Source organism: Miniopterus schreibersii (assembly GCF_964146895.1).
Source record: "Miniopterus schreibersii genome assembly, chromosome: 8".
Classification (NCBI taxonomy): Eukaryota; Metazoa; Chordata; class Mammalia; order Chiroptera; family Miniopteridae; genus Miniopterus; species Miniopterus schreibersii.
The window spans coordinates 15,757,505-15,774,677 of record NC_138109.1 but is presented as its reverse complement, the minus strand read 5'-3'; the positions used below and the strand labels follow the sequence as shown (position 1 = coordinate 15,774,677).

General features: G+C 36.2%; 1 protein-coding gene across 5 annotated transcripts in view; it reads right to left on the bottom strand.

Annotated features, from left to right (window-relative positions):
- PHACTR4 (phosphatase and actin regulator 4) overlaps nt 1-17,173 on the bottom strand; it is a 73,657-nt gene that overhangs the window by 28,286 nt on the left and 28,198 nt on the right. Inside the window, exon 3 of one of the 5 annotated variants that reach the window (XM_081145390.1) lies at nt 10,744-11,046. The exons of 3 other annotated variants lie outside the window; for them this stretch is intronic. In XM_081145390.1, coding sequence (XP_081001516.1) covers nt 10,744-10,789 — 46 coding nt within the window. In that variant the 5' untranslated portion in view covers nt 10,790-11,046. Of the gene's footprint in view, nt 1-10,743; nt 11,047-17,173 lie in introns of those variants that run through there. One more of the 5 variants, XM_081145389.1, reaches the window with a different exon arrangement.

The following is a 17,173-nucleotide window of genomic DNA, read 5'->3' as shown; positions in this document are numbered from 1 at the left end:
TGGGCATGTGCCCTAACCAGGAATAGAACCCCGATTGCCTGGATCCTAGGTCGATGCTCAATCACTGAGCCACGCCCAGCAGGGCTAGAGTAATGGGGTAGATTTTAAAAACAACAACAACAAAAAACCCAAAACAAAACCACAGAATAACAATATGAAAAAACAGGTTATTAGTAGTATGTGATACCTTTACAAAGAAAAAAAGCCACTAAACCTTTATGAATGTTAGATGGTAACATCTTCACAGAGAAGTCCGTCTGTAAAGTCCTTAAGTGTAATACAGACAACCTAGCATGCTTCCACTATCTTCTCAGATATCTAATCATTTTCTAAAGTAGAACTTAGTTCAATCCCCTTTAATTCATTATATTGAATATATTTGTGTCCCCTTTCTCTTACATATTCAAAATAACAAAATCATGATATCCTTTCAAATATATCAATGCCCGCTAGCATATGAACTAAAAACAAGTTCTGTTTATATAAAAAAGTACAGCATGTGCGGAAAATACCAACTTACGACAAAAAATGGACGTGTCCGCTATCACATCTATTGCTAAGAGCCCTCCTTTTTTTTATGTGAAGAAACTCACTGAATGCAGTCAGCAAAAAGAGCAGTTTTTTCTTTGATGCTTTATGCAAATGTGTTTCATTTTCATGTTTATAAAACTTTTAGAAGTGGATATGCCTCTTGCCTCATGCAGTGGAGTTCAGCCACACCCAGCCCTGACCTAGATATTAGCCCAAATGTATTCATTCATATTCTTATATTCTCATATTCTTCCCCCTCCATTCCCTCCTCTCCATATGACAAACAGAACATTATTTTAGTGACTCCAAAATCTGTTCAAATACTTTGGAATCAGCCCAGTTGCCCTTTCAAAATACAGAATCACTGGGAGGTGGGACCTAGGAACCTGTTTTTAAAAATCTTCACAGGTGATTCTTATGATCAGGCAGGTTTATTAAACCCAATCCCAGATTATTATCTGGAAACCTGATCCATGTTAAAAGAGACAGAGACAGACATTCTATGTATGCCTGTCACCTAATACTTTGTTGAAGAAAAATGAACTAGAAAATCATGGCATCATTCCAGTGTTTCTTACTCAAAATAGTATTCCTACAGAAGAATTGTGAGGATTTCCCTGTGTTTCTTAGTTTCAGATATAGTTTAAATTAAAAATAAACAATATAGCCCTGGCCAATGTGGCTCAGTTGGTTGGGCGTCGTCCTGTGAACCGAAAGTTGCTGTTTTGATTTCCGGTCAGGGCACATGACCAGGTTTTGGGCTTGATCTCCGGTAGGGGGCGTGGAGGCAGCCAACTGATATTTCTCTTTCTCTCCCCGCTCCCTTCCTCTCTCTCTAAAAATCAATAAACATATTAAAAAAATATTAAAAGTCTGCAGTTATTTTTTTCCAGATTTATAATACAATATGTTCCATGTACACTTGGAAAGAAAGTGTATTGAGCAATTATTGATTGTAGTGTTCTATACATGCCAATTAGGTCGAGTTGGGTAATCATATTGTATAAATCATTAACATCCTTTCTGATTTGTAGTCAGTTTGTTCTACCAGTTACTGAGAGAGGTATGTGAACATCTCTACCAATGAAAGTGGATTTGTCTCTTTCTCTTTTTAGTGCTATTAATCTTTGCTTGATATACTTCAGAGCTGTTATTAGATATATACAAATTTAGAGTTATATCTTCCTGTTGAATTGATACTTTGATACTTTTAACATGAAATGCCCCATATCACTCTATTAACACTTTTGCCTTTATTTTGTTTTTCTATTTAGCTTGACAATCGTCTTTTAGAGAGTTTAGTCCATTTATAGTAATGTTTTTACTGACACAGTTGGGCTTAGGTCTACCATTTTGTTCTTTATTGTCTATTTGTCTCATTCTGTGTATTCTTTTTTATTTATTGGTTTGAGAGAGAAGAAGGGGGAGAGAAGGGGACAGAGAGAAACAGAGAGAAACACTGACTTGTTGTTCCACTTATTTATGCATTCATTGGTTGCTTTTTGTATGTTCCCTGACTGGGATCAAACTCACAACCTTAGTACATTGAGACAATGCTCTAACAAACTGATCTACCCAGCCAGAACCTATTCATTCTTGACATATTACAATCTACATTAAGTTAGTACATTTACTATTTAAGGAGCAATGCAAAAATTTTACAACATTTCAATTCTATTTGCTCTTTGTGTTATTGTCATGTGTTTCTACATACACATAACAATAAAACACAGAAAACATTATTGTTGTTGTTTTAACAAACAATATTATTTTATATTTCCTACATACTTGCTTTTTCAAGTACTCTTCATCTCTTTCTGCAATTCTGTGTTTCTAACTAGGATAACTTTAGTTCATGATTTTTGAAGGATATTTGTACTGGGTATAGTATTTTCAGTTGGGAGTTGAGTTTTTTTGTTTATTTAATTTCAGCACTTTATAAATGTCATTTGATTGGCTGTTCTCCCCGTTGGACTGCTTTTCTTTGTATGTTTCATTCTTTGGATGCTTTCTATTTGCACATAGCATAAGTGATATAAATGGGATTCACATCTTTGTTGTTGATAACATACGTGGGAGAGAACTCTGAAGTCATACTATTAGGCATTTTTGGTGGAGACTAGTCTGGGAGTGCTCTGGAAACTCAACTTTTAGCCATTATTCAAGAGCAACACCTATAACTGATTAAAATAAAGTGTTGATAAAATTCTTCCCACACATTCTTCACTTAGGTAGGTGCATCCTGAAAGAAATAAATTCTGAATCAAGGGAGTGTTCTCATGCATAAAAGATATCAGAAAAAAATAATAAAGAAAAAGGAAGTAGATTAATCATTCCAATGGAAAGTGAAAGAAGTAAATCATCTTCTCTTTTCACCCCAGATCCATTATGTTGACACCAGAGGGAAATCACAAAAACTTGATTCCATCAAATGTCCTACATAGGAAAGGTGGGATCTTCAAGTAATTAAATGACAGTGGCGAGGCAGCCAGTCAAGCCTTCCCTATTTAAGTCCAAGAGTATTTTCAAGAAGGGGAGGTAGCAGATTGAAAATAGACTAACGGTAAAATTCATTGGAAAGACCTATTCAGCAGTCTGCCCAAATCCAACTTTGAAGAGTCTATGAAACAGGTATTGGTCTCCCACTATCAAATTCCATTTGGGCATATATTATTTTGTTATATAACTAGGTATTATTTATAACTATAATAGTGGCTAGGGCCATGCACATAATTTTTCAAATTTTAATTCTAACTCTATATAAATTAAGATTATTTTCTCTAATAAAAGATTCCCAAAGATGTTCTTTCTTTCTTTTTTTTTTTTTAAACATATCTTTATTGATTTCAGAGAGAGGAAAGGAAGAGGGAGAGAGAGAGAAAGACATCAATGATGAGAGAGTCACTGATCGGCTGCCTAGCCCGCAACTGGGGCATGTGCCCTGACCGGGGAATCGAACCCCGATCTCCTGGATCCTAGGTCGATGCTCAACCACTGAGCCACGCCCAGCAGGGCAAGATGTTATTTCTGATAGTTGTTATTTAGGGTGGTAAATCATTGGGAATGAGTTTGAATGTACAACAATAGGTATATGAATAAACTAAAAAATTTATATAAAACCATATATAATCATTAAAATGGTTTCTAGAGAAATAATTCTAGGTTAAAAGTAGAATATAAATATATACGTAAATTATATATCACATTATTTAAACTATGCTAAAATATGTTACAAAGAACAATGAAAGAACTAAACCAAAATGTAAATATATTGTGATAGGATTATAAGAGACTTGTGTTTCTCTTTTCTAGCTTCCTATATATTTTTTTACAATAAACATGTATGGCCTTTGTAATGGAAAAAAACAAATCTGCTTTTTACAATGGGAGGTGGGAGCTTTCAAACCATCACAGTTAATAAATGAAGTCCAGCATATACATAAATATACAAAAGAAAACAATTCTTTCTACACATTAGGCTCCTATAAAAATAAATGATTTCCCACATGAAAATCATAGTCTGAAATAGTAAGCAAATTAAACCACTCAAGGATATATTTCTTTGGTATGTGGAGTAGTGACCCGTGTTAAAGTGAGTAGATATGGGTTAACCAAACAATACTTTCTAGTCCTGAATTCTTTACATATACCACCCTTTTTTTTTTTTACCATGAATACAATCTTGTGCTAAAGGAGTTAGAAACCAAATTTAAAGGTGATCTAAATTCACTAGGTGTAAACTTTCCAGCTATAGAGTGAAGGGTTTTAAGTATGCATAAATCCTTGAGAGCAGTGGCTGACTAATCTAACTGAAGTTACTAATCTCTGGAGCATTCTTGGATCCATTAAAACTGGTACACTAGTTCAGGTTTCTGACTATAAATTTTTGTCTGACAGGAAGAAAATTCAATTCCATCACTTAGAAAACTGTAATAGAAAGAAAGAGAAACTAACAAATAAATTATACAACAAAAAGTATACTCAAGTACCTAGAAATCATCCCTCTTTTTACCTTGGATTTGTTCTAGCCTCATAAATAAAGGGCAGTAAGAGGTGAGTCTGAAACTGTTCATAAGCAAATTTGTACATCAACCATTTGTTCTAAACAATTCTGATTTTATGACCATCTCCTTCCCATATCCAATTTGACATGAAATACAGGCTTGGAGTCACATTTGGATATTCCATTGTTTCTGTTTAAACTAGCTATGAAATTTAAAATGGCCTTATGGCCCTGTAACTTTCCGTGAGAGCCAACACAACATAGTTTCCCTCCGAGTTTCCCTTTGTTTGACGGGAAGCGGAGTGTAGGATGCTGGCTTTAGTTTTATGATTGTGTGTTCCAAAGAAAACACCTTTTTCTTTGAGTCATGCAGCTATAGGCCACTAGAAAAGCAAGTCACAGAGTTGGAGGTCTTGATGTTTTCTGGAGGGGGTGGAGGCTGGGAGAGGAAGATAACTAATCAAATTAGAGTTTAGAATTTCCCGGTTTGAGTAGTACCCTGAAACTATGCCCTGGCATTTAAACTACTCATTCAAGTTGTAGCACCTCACATTTCACAGGATGGTTTCTTATGTCATGTATTATGCAGTTTTAGTAGTTTCTTTTTTCAACCCCCAGGTTTTCTGGCCAGCATTTTTTTTTTAATCCTCAGCCAAGGATATTTTTTTCATTGCTTTTCAGAGAGAGTGGAAAGGAGAGAGAGAAACATCGATGTGAGAGAGACCCATCAACTGGTTGCCTCCTGCACATGCCCTGACCTGGGCCTGGGATATTTTTTCCATTGCTTCTCAAAGAGAGTGGAAGGGGGAGGGGGGAGGGGAAGGGGGGGAAGGAGGGGGAAAGGGGTAGAGGGGAAGAGGGGGAGAGCGGGGAGAGGGGGAAGAGAGGGAGAGAGAGAGAGGTACATGGGTGTGAGAGTGACACATCGACTGGTTGCTTCCCACATGGGCCCTGACCAGGGCTGGGGATCGAGCCTGCAACCGAGGTAGGTGTCCTTGGTCTGAATCAAACCTGGGACCCTTCAGTCCGTGGACCAACGCTCTAACCACTGAGCCAAATGGCTAGGGCTCTGGCCAACATTTACTTCAAGTTTTTTAGTTCAAGTTTAGTTGTTCCAGGTGAATTTCTGAGGTGTTTTTTAAATAAATGTATAGTATTAAAATTTACTTAGCATTTTTCATCTTCACATAAAGTTTTCATTAATTATTTGCGCTAGATACATTACTATATCTACATTGCCTCCTAGAAATAAGGGATAAAACAGGGCTCAACAATAAGCCCTAGGTCAAAGATAGTGTTCATTTTAGAATCTGTACTACAACCAATTTTAATCATCCATGTTGGAAGGCAAAGTAAGGTAAAGGCAATTGGAGTCAATAGAAAACTTAGTTTTCACCCGGCTGGGCGTGGCTCAGTGGTTGAGCATCAACCTAGGATCCAGAAGATCAGGGTTTGATTCCCAGTCAGGGCACATGCCCGGGTTGTGAGCTAGGCAGCCGATCAATGACTCTCTCATCATTGATGTTTCTCTCTCTCTCTCTCCCCCTCCTTTCCTCTCTCTGAAATAAATAAAGATATGTGTGTTTTTTTTAAAAAAAGAAAACTTACTTTTCAACATAGCCTTCACTACCCTCTCCCTTTCACTAGGTTTGGTAATAAGCAACAAAATTACTGGGTTTTAGTTCTACCTCTATTTCTTACACCTTATTGGGTTTTAAAAAATATCTAGATTTAAAGTGTATAAAGTCGCATTTTACCCATGAAACTTATATTATAATCAGTTATGTGTCCAAAATTTAAAAATCTATAGTTTTGTGCAATAAAATACACACTCCATTATTAAGAGGTGCCAATTACCTTTATTTAAGTTTAAGGTGTACAGTATAATGACTTGACTTACATATTTTGTGTTTCATTCTATTTATAATCTAATGGTTTTGTCTGTTTATTTATCTTTAATGCCTATCTAGCTTGTAACAGAGCTTGCTTTTATACAGGCATTTTAAGAGCATCAGAACTTTATAAATGGAGAACATTAATTTACAGTACTTACACTATTATACTTACTCCTTTTTGCCTTCTAAAAAAAATTATTGGATTTAAAGAACTTTTAGAAAACTTCAACATAATTACAGAAAGCAAAAGCTGTCACTAATGAACAAAGCAGGCTTTGTCTAGTACAGGCCCATAACCTTCCTTGGAAGTACTGCATACACAGTTCTGACCTTTGGGAAATAAAAAGAGTTGATAGTTAGGGAAAAGGTCTCTCTATGTAATGTACTTGCAGGTAGAATTAGGTCTGAGATTCAAACTCTGGGAAAATATAGTTTTCTGGCTATGACTGCATCAAGAAGTAATGCTGCTTCACCCTTGGCAACTTGATATATACACTTTTTAAATAAAAATTCCAAGTTAAAGATTAAGTGTTTTGTTTTTCTTTTTAAATTGATTTTAGAGAATAAGGAAGGGAGAAGGAGAAACATCAATGTAAGAGAGAAACATCGATAAGTTGCCTCCTGCACATGCCCCAACTGGGGATTGAAGCCACAACCTGGGTATGTGCCCTGACTGGGAATAGAGTCCGTCACCTTCTGGTGTACAGGATGACACTCCAACCAACTGAGCCACATTGGCCAGGGTGAAAGTAAGTTTTTATAGTGAGGTGCCAGAACATAATATATTCTTTCATTAAAAAAAAAACCCAAAACTTAAACTTTCTAAAGTTTACTTGCAAGTAGAAAGAGGGATACAGTGTTGTGACAGTAGGTTATTCAGAAAATCCAATGGAGCAGAAAGAGGGGACAATAATTTCTGACTGGTATTCCACTTTTGAAAACAGAAAATCCTATAAGGAGTCCGCCACAGACTCTTATATTATCGATTCCTCCTCATTCCTGGATTTCATGCACAAAGTACACCTGCTCCTTCTTTCTCAGAAAAAAAGCATTTACTGTTAGACCTAGATAGGTATGAGAAATGTCTCTGATAATTCCGATTACTAAATAATGCCAAGTGTTTGTCTTTAAAGTCCTATGAAGTTTATTTTCAATTAACCCATCTATTATTTATTCCTATGTTAATGTTATATAACTACATTAAATTTTGTTCATCCAGCAATCTCCTTACTAATTTTGTCTCCAAATTACAAAATATTTCTAAATCATCATTCCTAGAACTACTCCCATTATCATATAGAGATTTCAGAGCAAAATGAATCAAGTGACAATGGAAAAAGGAATACAGGTAAGAGGAAATGTTACAATACAATATCCTTTAAAACAATAAATTCCTATGTAGAAGAAAAGTAGAAAAAAGAGGCTAATGAATGAATAAAAGGAATGTGAAGAGTCAAAAAAGAAGAAAAGAAAAAAACTAGAGACAGGAAATGGAAAGGCAAAGAGAAGGAAAATTCCAGACTAAATGGTTGGGGAGAGCTTATTAAATTCTTTGGTCTTCTGCCTAATTTAAGGACATGTGCTAATTAATTAGCTGGTTGTTTTAATATGATGCAAAGTAAAGAATTCCAGTAAACACAGAAACAGCTTTTATGTTGATCAAGAAATACAAAGTATTATTTGAAAATTTTATTTGAGTAAATCTACAGACTTTCTCCTATGGACATATTTCACTTAAGGATAATTTTTAAAATATGAACTGCTGAGGATACTTATTACACTGCAGCATAAATTCCTACTCAGCAGTCCAATACTCAATTAGTTCACCAGTTGTTAGAAAGATCCTATGGTAAAAACTAGAGTTTTTACCATAGGATCAAATTTATAACAGCTTATAAATTTGCTATGAGTCTCAGACAAAGGTTATTTGTTTGAAAGCAGACTCTTCTTGGTTAACAGCTCTGGACGTCCATCGTAAGTCAAGGGAGTCAATTAACGTAGAAAAAGAAATATGTCTTATCTCAAAAAAATTTATAAATATTTTAAAATTTTCTTTTAATATTTAAAATTCTCAACTAGAAAGCAAATTTCTTAAGGATATAGACATGAGTTATACCTTTACAGGGCCTACTATAACATTCACATTGCCTTGAACATAATAAATCAATTCAATATATTCAGTAACTTATTTTACATCACTTGGCTTGCCCAAAACTAGTACCATCAATTTTAAAGCTCAAAGCTTACTACTATATTATAGGCCTAGAACCATAAACAAATTATTTCTGTCTTAATTTACTTTGGATATATATCCTTCCAAAGAATCTGGTAAGACTTTTTGGAAACCTTACCCATTGAAATGCTTTTTTAATTTCATTAAAAATTGTTATGTTTGGTAAAAGCCTTTAAAACAATGGTATAAGTCACCAAAGCTGTCAATGTTAAGCCTTTATGACCCAGGCCTGATTTGCTCGAATAGAATATATACTGAATTACAAATAATATAAACAGAGTCTGCCCATTAAAACAGTATATAGTCACCTAGAAATTATCTATGTAATAGGAAATAAGATCCCCAAATTAAATCTAGAGAGAACATAAAAATTTTAGTTACGTACCTGAGTGATTTCTATTTCTTCTGTATAGGTCTCTTATTAGAGATACTGATTAATTTTATTCTCACTTTTCTTTAGTAGCATAAGAAATATCAAACTTTGTCTACTCAGATGAATTTTTTTATATAGTATATAGATGTTAGATGGGCATTCTTCATAAATATCAGCACCCATCATTAAGTTATACCTGCTTACCCATTTCTTGCTTTTCAAAGACCTCTCATTTCTACCTTACAGATAAATGCCTAGCACTATTTAGGTCTTTAATATACTTGTTAATAAAAAACTAATCTTTGAAGTAGAAATCACAGGAGAATTTAGTGGTCCAAAATTAATGTTACCAAATTCTGGAGAGTGGTTATCTCTGAGAGCAAAGACTCAAAATGTCATCATAAGGGAATGTGGACACAGAGAAAGGGCTAAGGTGGGGTGGGACATAGCTCTGTTTTAAATTTCATTTCTAAAGTTAGGTAGTGGCCCCAGAGGGAGCTTTATATTTTTCTCTACACCTTTTTTTCATTTATAAAACTTTTTTTTCCCCAAAGTGAGTTAGTGAATTGATACGGACCCAGCTCTGGTGATCAAGGAAGGTAAAGTGAGTCAAGTCCTGACTTCGATGTTAAAAATCTATTGCTCAATGACTCACTTTGCAATCCATGTGCCTCAGGTTCATTAAAACATGAAAAACACTTTGTAGGAATTTCATCTAACAAGTTCTCAGGAGAAAACATATCTTTAGAAACTAAATCACACGAAATCATGAGACATTTGGGAGTGTTACCTGTGTTCCCACACTTTTATACTTTTCTTTATAGTCACCAACAGTTTTCATTTCTGAAAAAAAAAGCAGCCTAGGACTGAACATGTTTTCTCTTGCTTTCTAATTCAAAGAGAAGGTATAAATCTTTTTTAAAAATAGATTGTCAAGAAATGATTCACAGTATTTTCCCCACTTTGCTTATATTTAACAACCCTTTAAGGAACATCCGTTTAAAACTATTTTTCTCACCTTTCCATCTTCACCTTATATAAAACACCAGAAGTTTGGGAAAATGAGTCTTCAGTAACAATGGACTTCTACTTCACTTAAAAGCTTTGAAACTCTGAGCTACCCTTAACAATAATCAGCCTGATCTCTAGCTATCTCTGCGATAATAACACTTCAAATGTAAAGCTCTGACTTCAGAAATATTTATACCAAAGTGTTGCCTCATGAGAAATGGAAACACCAGCACAATGGAAAAAGCCTGAGACTTACTTGGAAATTGTATAACTGAGTCTAAAAATTAAGTCAATTCTTTAAAAAGGTCCTGTTTATAGAAGTCAACAGTTCTAGTTCTACACCACATACATCTATCAAATGCCAAAGCCCTGAAAAATACTAGCAAAACACCACTGGATTCTAAATATGAGTTTCTGTAGCACTTCTGCAAAGATTAAGAAATTAACAGATGGTTTCCTAGCAATATTATATAAAAAAACTCCAAAGGGACCAAGTAAAACAAAACTATGTGTGGTAGATTAATACAACTAAGTGAAAAATAACTGGCATGCTTTCATTTGTTCTTCACAAAGTTATAAACGTCCCAAAGTTATAAACATCAAAATCCTTACATTTAAATCCCTGTAAAATATTCAACTTCACCTGTAGATCTGCCTTGTCTGTCAAGATTTTATTTCTTTGCCTTTTATTACTCACCAATTGCATCTGGATTTACCGGTCTGGAGACATCAGCTTGCCCCATGATTATATTGTCTGATGTATCTCACGACAACAAACTGTCCCGGACCAAAGCGAACTTTTCTTAAAAGATAAATCCACATAAGGAGGGGACGCGCATTCCTCTCTCAGTGTCACTGCCAAACATCAGGAAATGGCATGAGGTCAATCTGCCGGAGTTTCTCTTTCCCTGTATCCCGGCCCGGGCACTTGAGGTTCTTATAAGTGCGTCTTCACGCTGGCTCTCTTCACACAGGAATGCCTGTCATTCCAGGGTGCACACTGTGAAGAGCAGAAGTGCAGGAAGGGGAGGAGACTGCCAACCACATTCTAGCTGCTGAGCGGCACAGCCCTAAGAGTCCACACCTACTTTTCCTGATATTGAGCTTGGTTCCTGCTCTCCAGGCTTTAGACATAAAAGAAAGGGAGCTTGCTCAAGAGTCTACCAAAGAAGAACTTGTAAATGTAATCACACAAAAAACCATCAGTGTTTTGCGTAGCAGGCTAATGGAAGCAGACATCCATTCAAAGGTATGTTTTAGATATAGGCTTGCCTAAAAAGTATCAGACTATTCTCACATTTCCCTGCTTGCTCTAAAATTGTATGTCCTACCTCTGAGTGGCATACCCAAAGCAGGATGAGATCTACATACTTGCAATTAATAACATTAGGAACATTATTTTAGGATTGAGTATGACTTTTCTAAAAATAAAAAGAAATATTTCTGAAAATTTTGACTACTAAGATAATAAACTTGAAATAAATATTTGGAAGGTATTATACAATATTTCTCTTTTTGCTAAAGCTCAATAACCATATTTGATCTTGAGGAATACAAGGAAGTAGTCCCACATGTTGGGTATAATACATGGAAATATCAGCTAACCACATGCAGCAACCAAAGTCTACCCTGCATACTGATTTTTCATTTTCATTGAGAGATAACTAACTTACATATAGGCAAATCCATCAACATTAAGACTGCAACTTGATGAATTTTTATTTATACACATGCCTGTGTATGCTTACACTAAATTTTCGAAATGTAAAAAAACACACACATAACACAAACTTACCAGTGTCTGGCCACATGCTCTGGATTATTTCACTAACACTTGAAGGTAAAATGGGGAACTAACAATTTGAGGATTATATTAAGGAGTTTTACACTGGTTATTTCACTTAACCATCACCACAACTAACCATGTGTTGTGAAGAATATATTATTTACCTTATTATCAGAAAAGGAAACTAAAGCTAGTGAGGTCAAATCCCATGTTTTACATCACCAAGTTTTTAAGTGCTGAAGCCCTAGTATTCCTTCAACAAATGACAGCTACCCACAACACAGAGCTTTTAGTTTAACTCTTTGTTCTCCAAACTGAGATCACAGAAAGATTTCTAGTAGCTGGACTTTTCTTTTGCCTTTCCTAGCACATTCTCCTTTCCCCCCATTATCTGCTTTGATACAGAGAAAAAAAACAGCAAAGGTAACAAATAAGAAAACAACAATGCTAAGGAATCAGTAAGAAAAAAAGTGTAGAAATACTCAGGCAACATTTAGTTGTTAATACTGTTAGTAGTCAGAAAAACATGATGATATTGACCATTAATATAGGAAACAGAGTAAAAGGAAAAATACATCGAAAGAATGTTCCAATGTAAGAATGTCCAATACCTTTGAACCCTGGCACTTATATTTATTAGCCTAAAAGTGGAACATAGACAATAGCAGTTCCCACTTCTGTAAAATAGGGGAGGCAAAAGGTGGCAAATGAATTGCCCAACACCCAATAGATATTCAACATATGACAGTTATCATCACCACCATCAACATGAAGATAATACAGCATACTGCTTAAGAGGATGAGCTTTGGAGGCAAATGAAAATTTAATTTCAGATCTATCACTCGGTGGTAACACTAGGCAAGTTATTTCACTTACCTGAGCCTCGGTTTTCTAATTTTTTTTTTTTTAAACACTTAAAAAAAAAAATCTTTATTGATTACAGAGAGAGGAAAGGAGAGGGAAAAAGAGAGATAGAAACATCAATGATGAGAGTCATTGATCAAGCCTGCAACCGGGCATGTGCCCTGACTGGGAATCGAACCCCAATGGCCTGGATCCTAGGTCGATGCTCAACCGCTGAGCCACGCCCAGCCGGGCTCTAATCTGTAAATGGACAATACAATACTAAACTGTACGGGGCAGCTGTAGGGATGAAATGACATGAATATTTAAAAAGCCCTTTATAATGTGCCCGGCACATAAGAAGCTCTCAATTGCTAGCAATAATGGTCACAGTTCTTACAGAAAACAAAACAAAAGAAAAGAAAACACAAACAAGAAAGGAGAGGCCAGGTCAAGAGCAGCCAGATAATGATACATGACAAAAAACTTAGTCATTACAAAGAGGTTAGTCAGAAACGGAAGAAGATGACATTTTTGTATCATGAATCCAAAGAGCAAATTGGAAGATGCAGGCCAAGGAGGAAGTATAAACACAATCAGGGTTGGTATACAGAAACATCAAGCAGATCGAACAGTCCAGACAAAGATATTACCATCAGTAAGTTTAAATCAGGCATATTACACACACACACACACACACACACACACACACACACACACACCCCACCCACCCACCCAGAAACAGCACTGTAGAATCTATATTGACAGGGCCAACAAGAGTAGAACAGATAGATTTATGGAACCTGGTATATAGCTGCTTTTTACCACCTGCCAAATTTAAATGTCCATCTTGGATTGGCTCAAGGCTGATTTTAGGTTACTGAGAAGGTGGCAGTAAAACTTAAAGATAAAAGAATGACAAGATTCTTAGTGATCATTACAGAAGAAGAAAGCTGATAGGTTAAATGCCTTGCTTAGAGCCAGGGCTAAAACCCAAGTCTCTTGATTCTAAATCCAGGACTCACTTCAGCTTTTGTATAAACAGTCAAGGAAATATTTACTTCCTTAAGATGTATTCCTTTCCCCAGGAAGTCCATATTCTGCAATGAGAAATCTCTCAAAAAGTCTGTTGCCTATGTACCAAGCCAAAAAATGTTCCTTGACTAATAATATTTACTTTGTGCCAATAGGGAAAAGCAGGCAAGCAGAGAGAGAGGAAGATACTGGCCCACTGATGGCTTTAAAATTTAACGATCAAAAAAAAAAAAAATTTAAAAATAAAATTTAACGATCAAAGCCTTGAATTCATTCTAGTTTTCTATGCATTATATTTTAGAAATGCAAAGGGAAGTCTCATTTTAACTTCATAAGAAGTACACAACTATTCTTGTCACCTAATAAAAGATGCTCTCTTTAAAAAGAGAATGGGAGCCTGGCTGGGCATGGCTCAGCGGTTGAGTGTCGACCTAGGATCCAGGTGATAGGGGTTCGATTCCCGGTGAGGGCACATGCCCGGGTTGGGGGTTCGATCCCCAGTCGGGGGACTGCAGGAGGCAGCCGATCAATGACTCTCATCATTGATGTTTCTCTCTCTCTCTCCCTCTCCCTTCCTCTCTCTGAAATCAATAAAGATATATTTAAAAAAAAAAAAAGAGAGAATGGGAGAGATAACAGATAAAAATTTATGAATCTCTTCCTATTTTATTTAGGGAAAGAGCAAGCAAGGCCTTATAAAAATAAAGGTTAACAGGTAAAGGAATGTAAACTATAGCTTAGATTTAGACAGCACTTGAAGCCCTGGTTTTATTAAAGAACTATTTGTAAACACTGCATGTAACCTATGAAGAACTGAGCACTCAGAACCTTTAGCGACGTTTACAACTCCAAAACTTTCTGTGGTCAAGCACATCATATCATACACTAACATGAAAACATGCTTTATATTTTCAGTAAACAGTTTACAAGATCAATCAGGAGAGTATAACACTTTTATTTAAATGTGCTTTATGCTAAAGTACCAATATAAATTGGATTACCTAGAAGATTAAGCTTTTAGTTATTTTAATCACATCTCCCTCAGCTTAATTCAGCATACTACTCTCTTATGGCCTGAGATGTCTCAAGAAGGTGAGCTCTAGTGGAAGGTTAGGAAAAGTGACTTTCCTCTAGAAAAAGTTGACCACCAGAAATTATTATTAGGTCACACAGATACATATTCAAATAAAAGACTAATTTTCAACTTCTGGATTTATAATTGGGGAAGGAGCAATTTCCTATTCTTTACCCCATGACCTAACTCTCTAATCTAGCTGACTCTGGATAGCTATAGGAGATATCCTATAACTAATAACCTGTGTCTAAAATCCATGTGGAAATTAGACTAGTCACTTGTAAACTCTTCATGGTCTCATCTATTTGTATAAATTGTTCCCTTGGCCTGAAATTTCTTTCCCAGGTCCATGTAGGAAACTCCTACCCATCCTTTAAGGACTGGCTCAAATGTCACTTCCATTATAATAAACCCTTCCTTAGTCACTCAAGCAGAATTCCAATAAAAATTTACTAATCACTGGTTATGAGCCCAGCAAAGTGTTGGTGCTAAAAACAACAGTGTTTGCCCTTACATGCTTATAGTCCAAGTAAACAGGATCTACAATAGAACATGGTGAGTACTTAGGTACTATGCAAACACATATTGTTGGGGTGTGGGCATCTAACTTTGTCCTGAGAGGTCAGAGAAAATATCTTGAAAGAAGTGAGATCTAAACTGAAAGAGTCAATAATAGAAGGGATGATAGAGGTGAGAAGAAGGAACAAGCACCAAGAGATAAGACTGGAGAGGTAAAGCACTGGTCATGACTGATTGTACTGTACACTGTGCACCCTGAATTACAGTGATCTTCAGACTTTTTTTTTTTTTTAAATATATCTTTATTGATGTCAGAGAGAGGAAAGGAGAGGGAGAGAGAGAGAGAGAGACAGAAACATCAATGATGAGAGAGTCATTGATCGAGCCCGCAACCCGGGCATGTGCCCTGACCGGGAATCGAACCCTGAAAGCCTGGATCCCAGGTCAACGCTTAACCGCTGAGCCACACCTGGCTGGGCCAGACTTTTCTAATAGGCTAGAAACACCTCCTGGGCAGGGACCATGATGTATTTATCCTTAAACCCTCAACCTTTGGCACGACTTAATGCACAGTGGGAACACGGCAAGTATTTATTAACCTTGAGTAGAAGGGAAGAAACAGCATTCTTCAATTTTAAGCTTTACTCAAAACAATCTAGTAAGAAAACGCCCGGCCGGGCGTGGCTCAGTGGTTAAAGCGTCGACCTAGGATCCAAGCGATCAGCGTTTGATTCCCGGTCAGGGCACATGCCCGGGTTGCAGGCTGCAGCTGATCAATGACTTTCTCATCATTGATGTTTCTATCTCCCTCTCCTTTCCTCTCTCTGAAATCAATAAAGATATATTAAAAAAAAAAAAAAAAAGAATCTAGTAAGAAAAGACAATTAAGATGAAAAGTGCTACAGATGGAAGCTGGAAGAAATGTAGAGACCATGGACTATCCATCATCCCAAACAACCCTGAGATTGCTGTGAGATCTCACTTTTGTGGGGGAAATGGCATGCTCATGATTGTTTCTGAGAATTTACTGCTTTGCAAGTAGTAGCTTTCAAAGGAGACTAATTTGTCAGGTGAATATTTACATAAAACCTCATGTAATCACTACTGTTAGGCTCAAGATACTCAGCAGAAAGCATTTGTACTTCATGTGAATTAGCCTGAAGAATAGGCTGAAACAGAGAAAGTTAAGGTTAATGCAGGGCAAGCAACATCACCAGATGCTCATCCACTTACCCCAAATAACACTGGTTTCTTTCTGTGGCTGGCTCACTGGATGCAAAAACAAACACACCTGTCTCCTATTCTATATCAAATACTTCCAGCAGACAACATGGCTTGCCAATGGAAGAAAGAAGAGGCTTTGGAGTCACATGTAACTACGTAAAATTTCAGCTTTCCACACTTACTGATTAAGTGACCCTGAACAAATTACTTAGATAAGCCTCAATTTCTACATCTGTAAAATAGAGATAATTATTCATACAGTTGTCGTGAGGATTAAATAAGTGACTCTCTACAGAGTCTAATGACTGAAGGTGCTTAATACACTTGGCTCCCTCTCATCCCACTTAGATTCTTTTTTTTCTTTGTAATCCTCATCCAAGCGTATGTTTTGTTGATTTTTAGAGAGAAAGGAAGGGAAAGAGAGAGAAAATAACATTGATGTGAGAGAAACATCGATTGGTTGCCTTCTGTATGTGTCCGGACTGGGGATCGAACCCACAACCTTTCAGTGCACCGGACGACGCTCCAACCAACAAAGCCACCCAGCCAGGGCCACTTAGAGTCTTTATGTAAATGAATCCCCCCTCCCAAATGTTTAAGTTTAAACACCAGTTTATTTGTTTATTTATTTATTATTTTTTTAA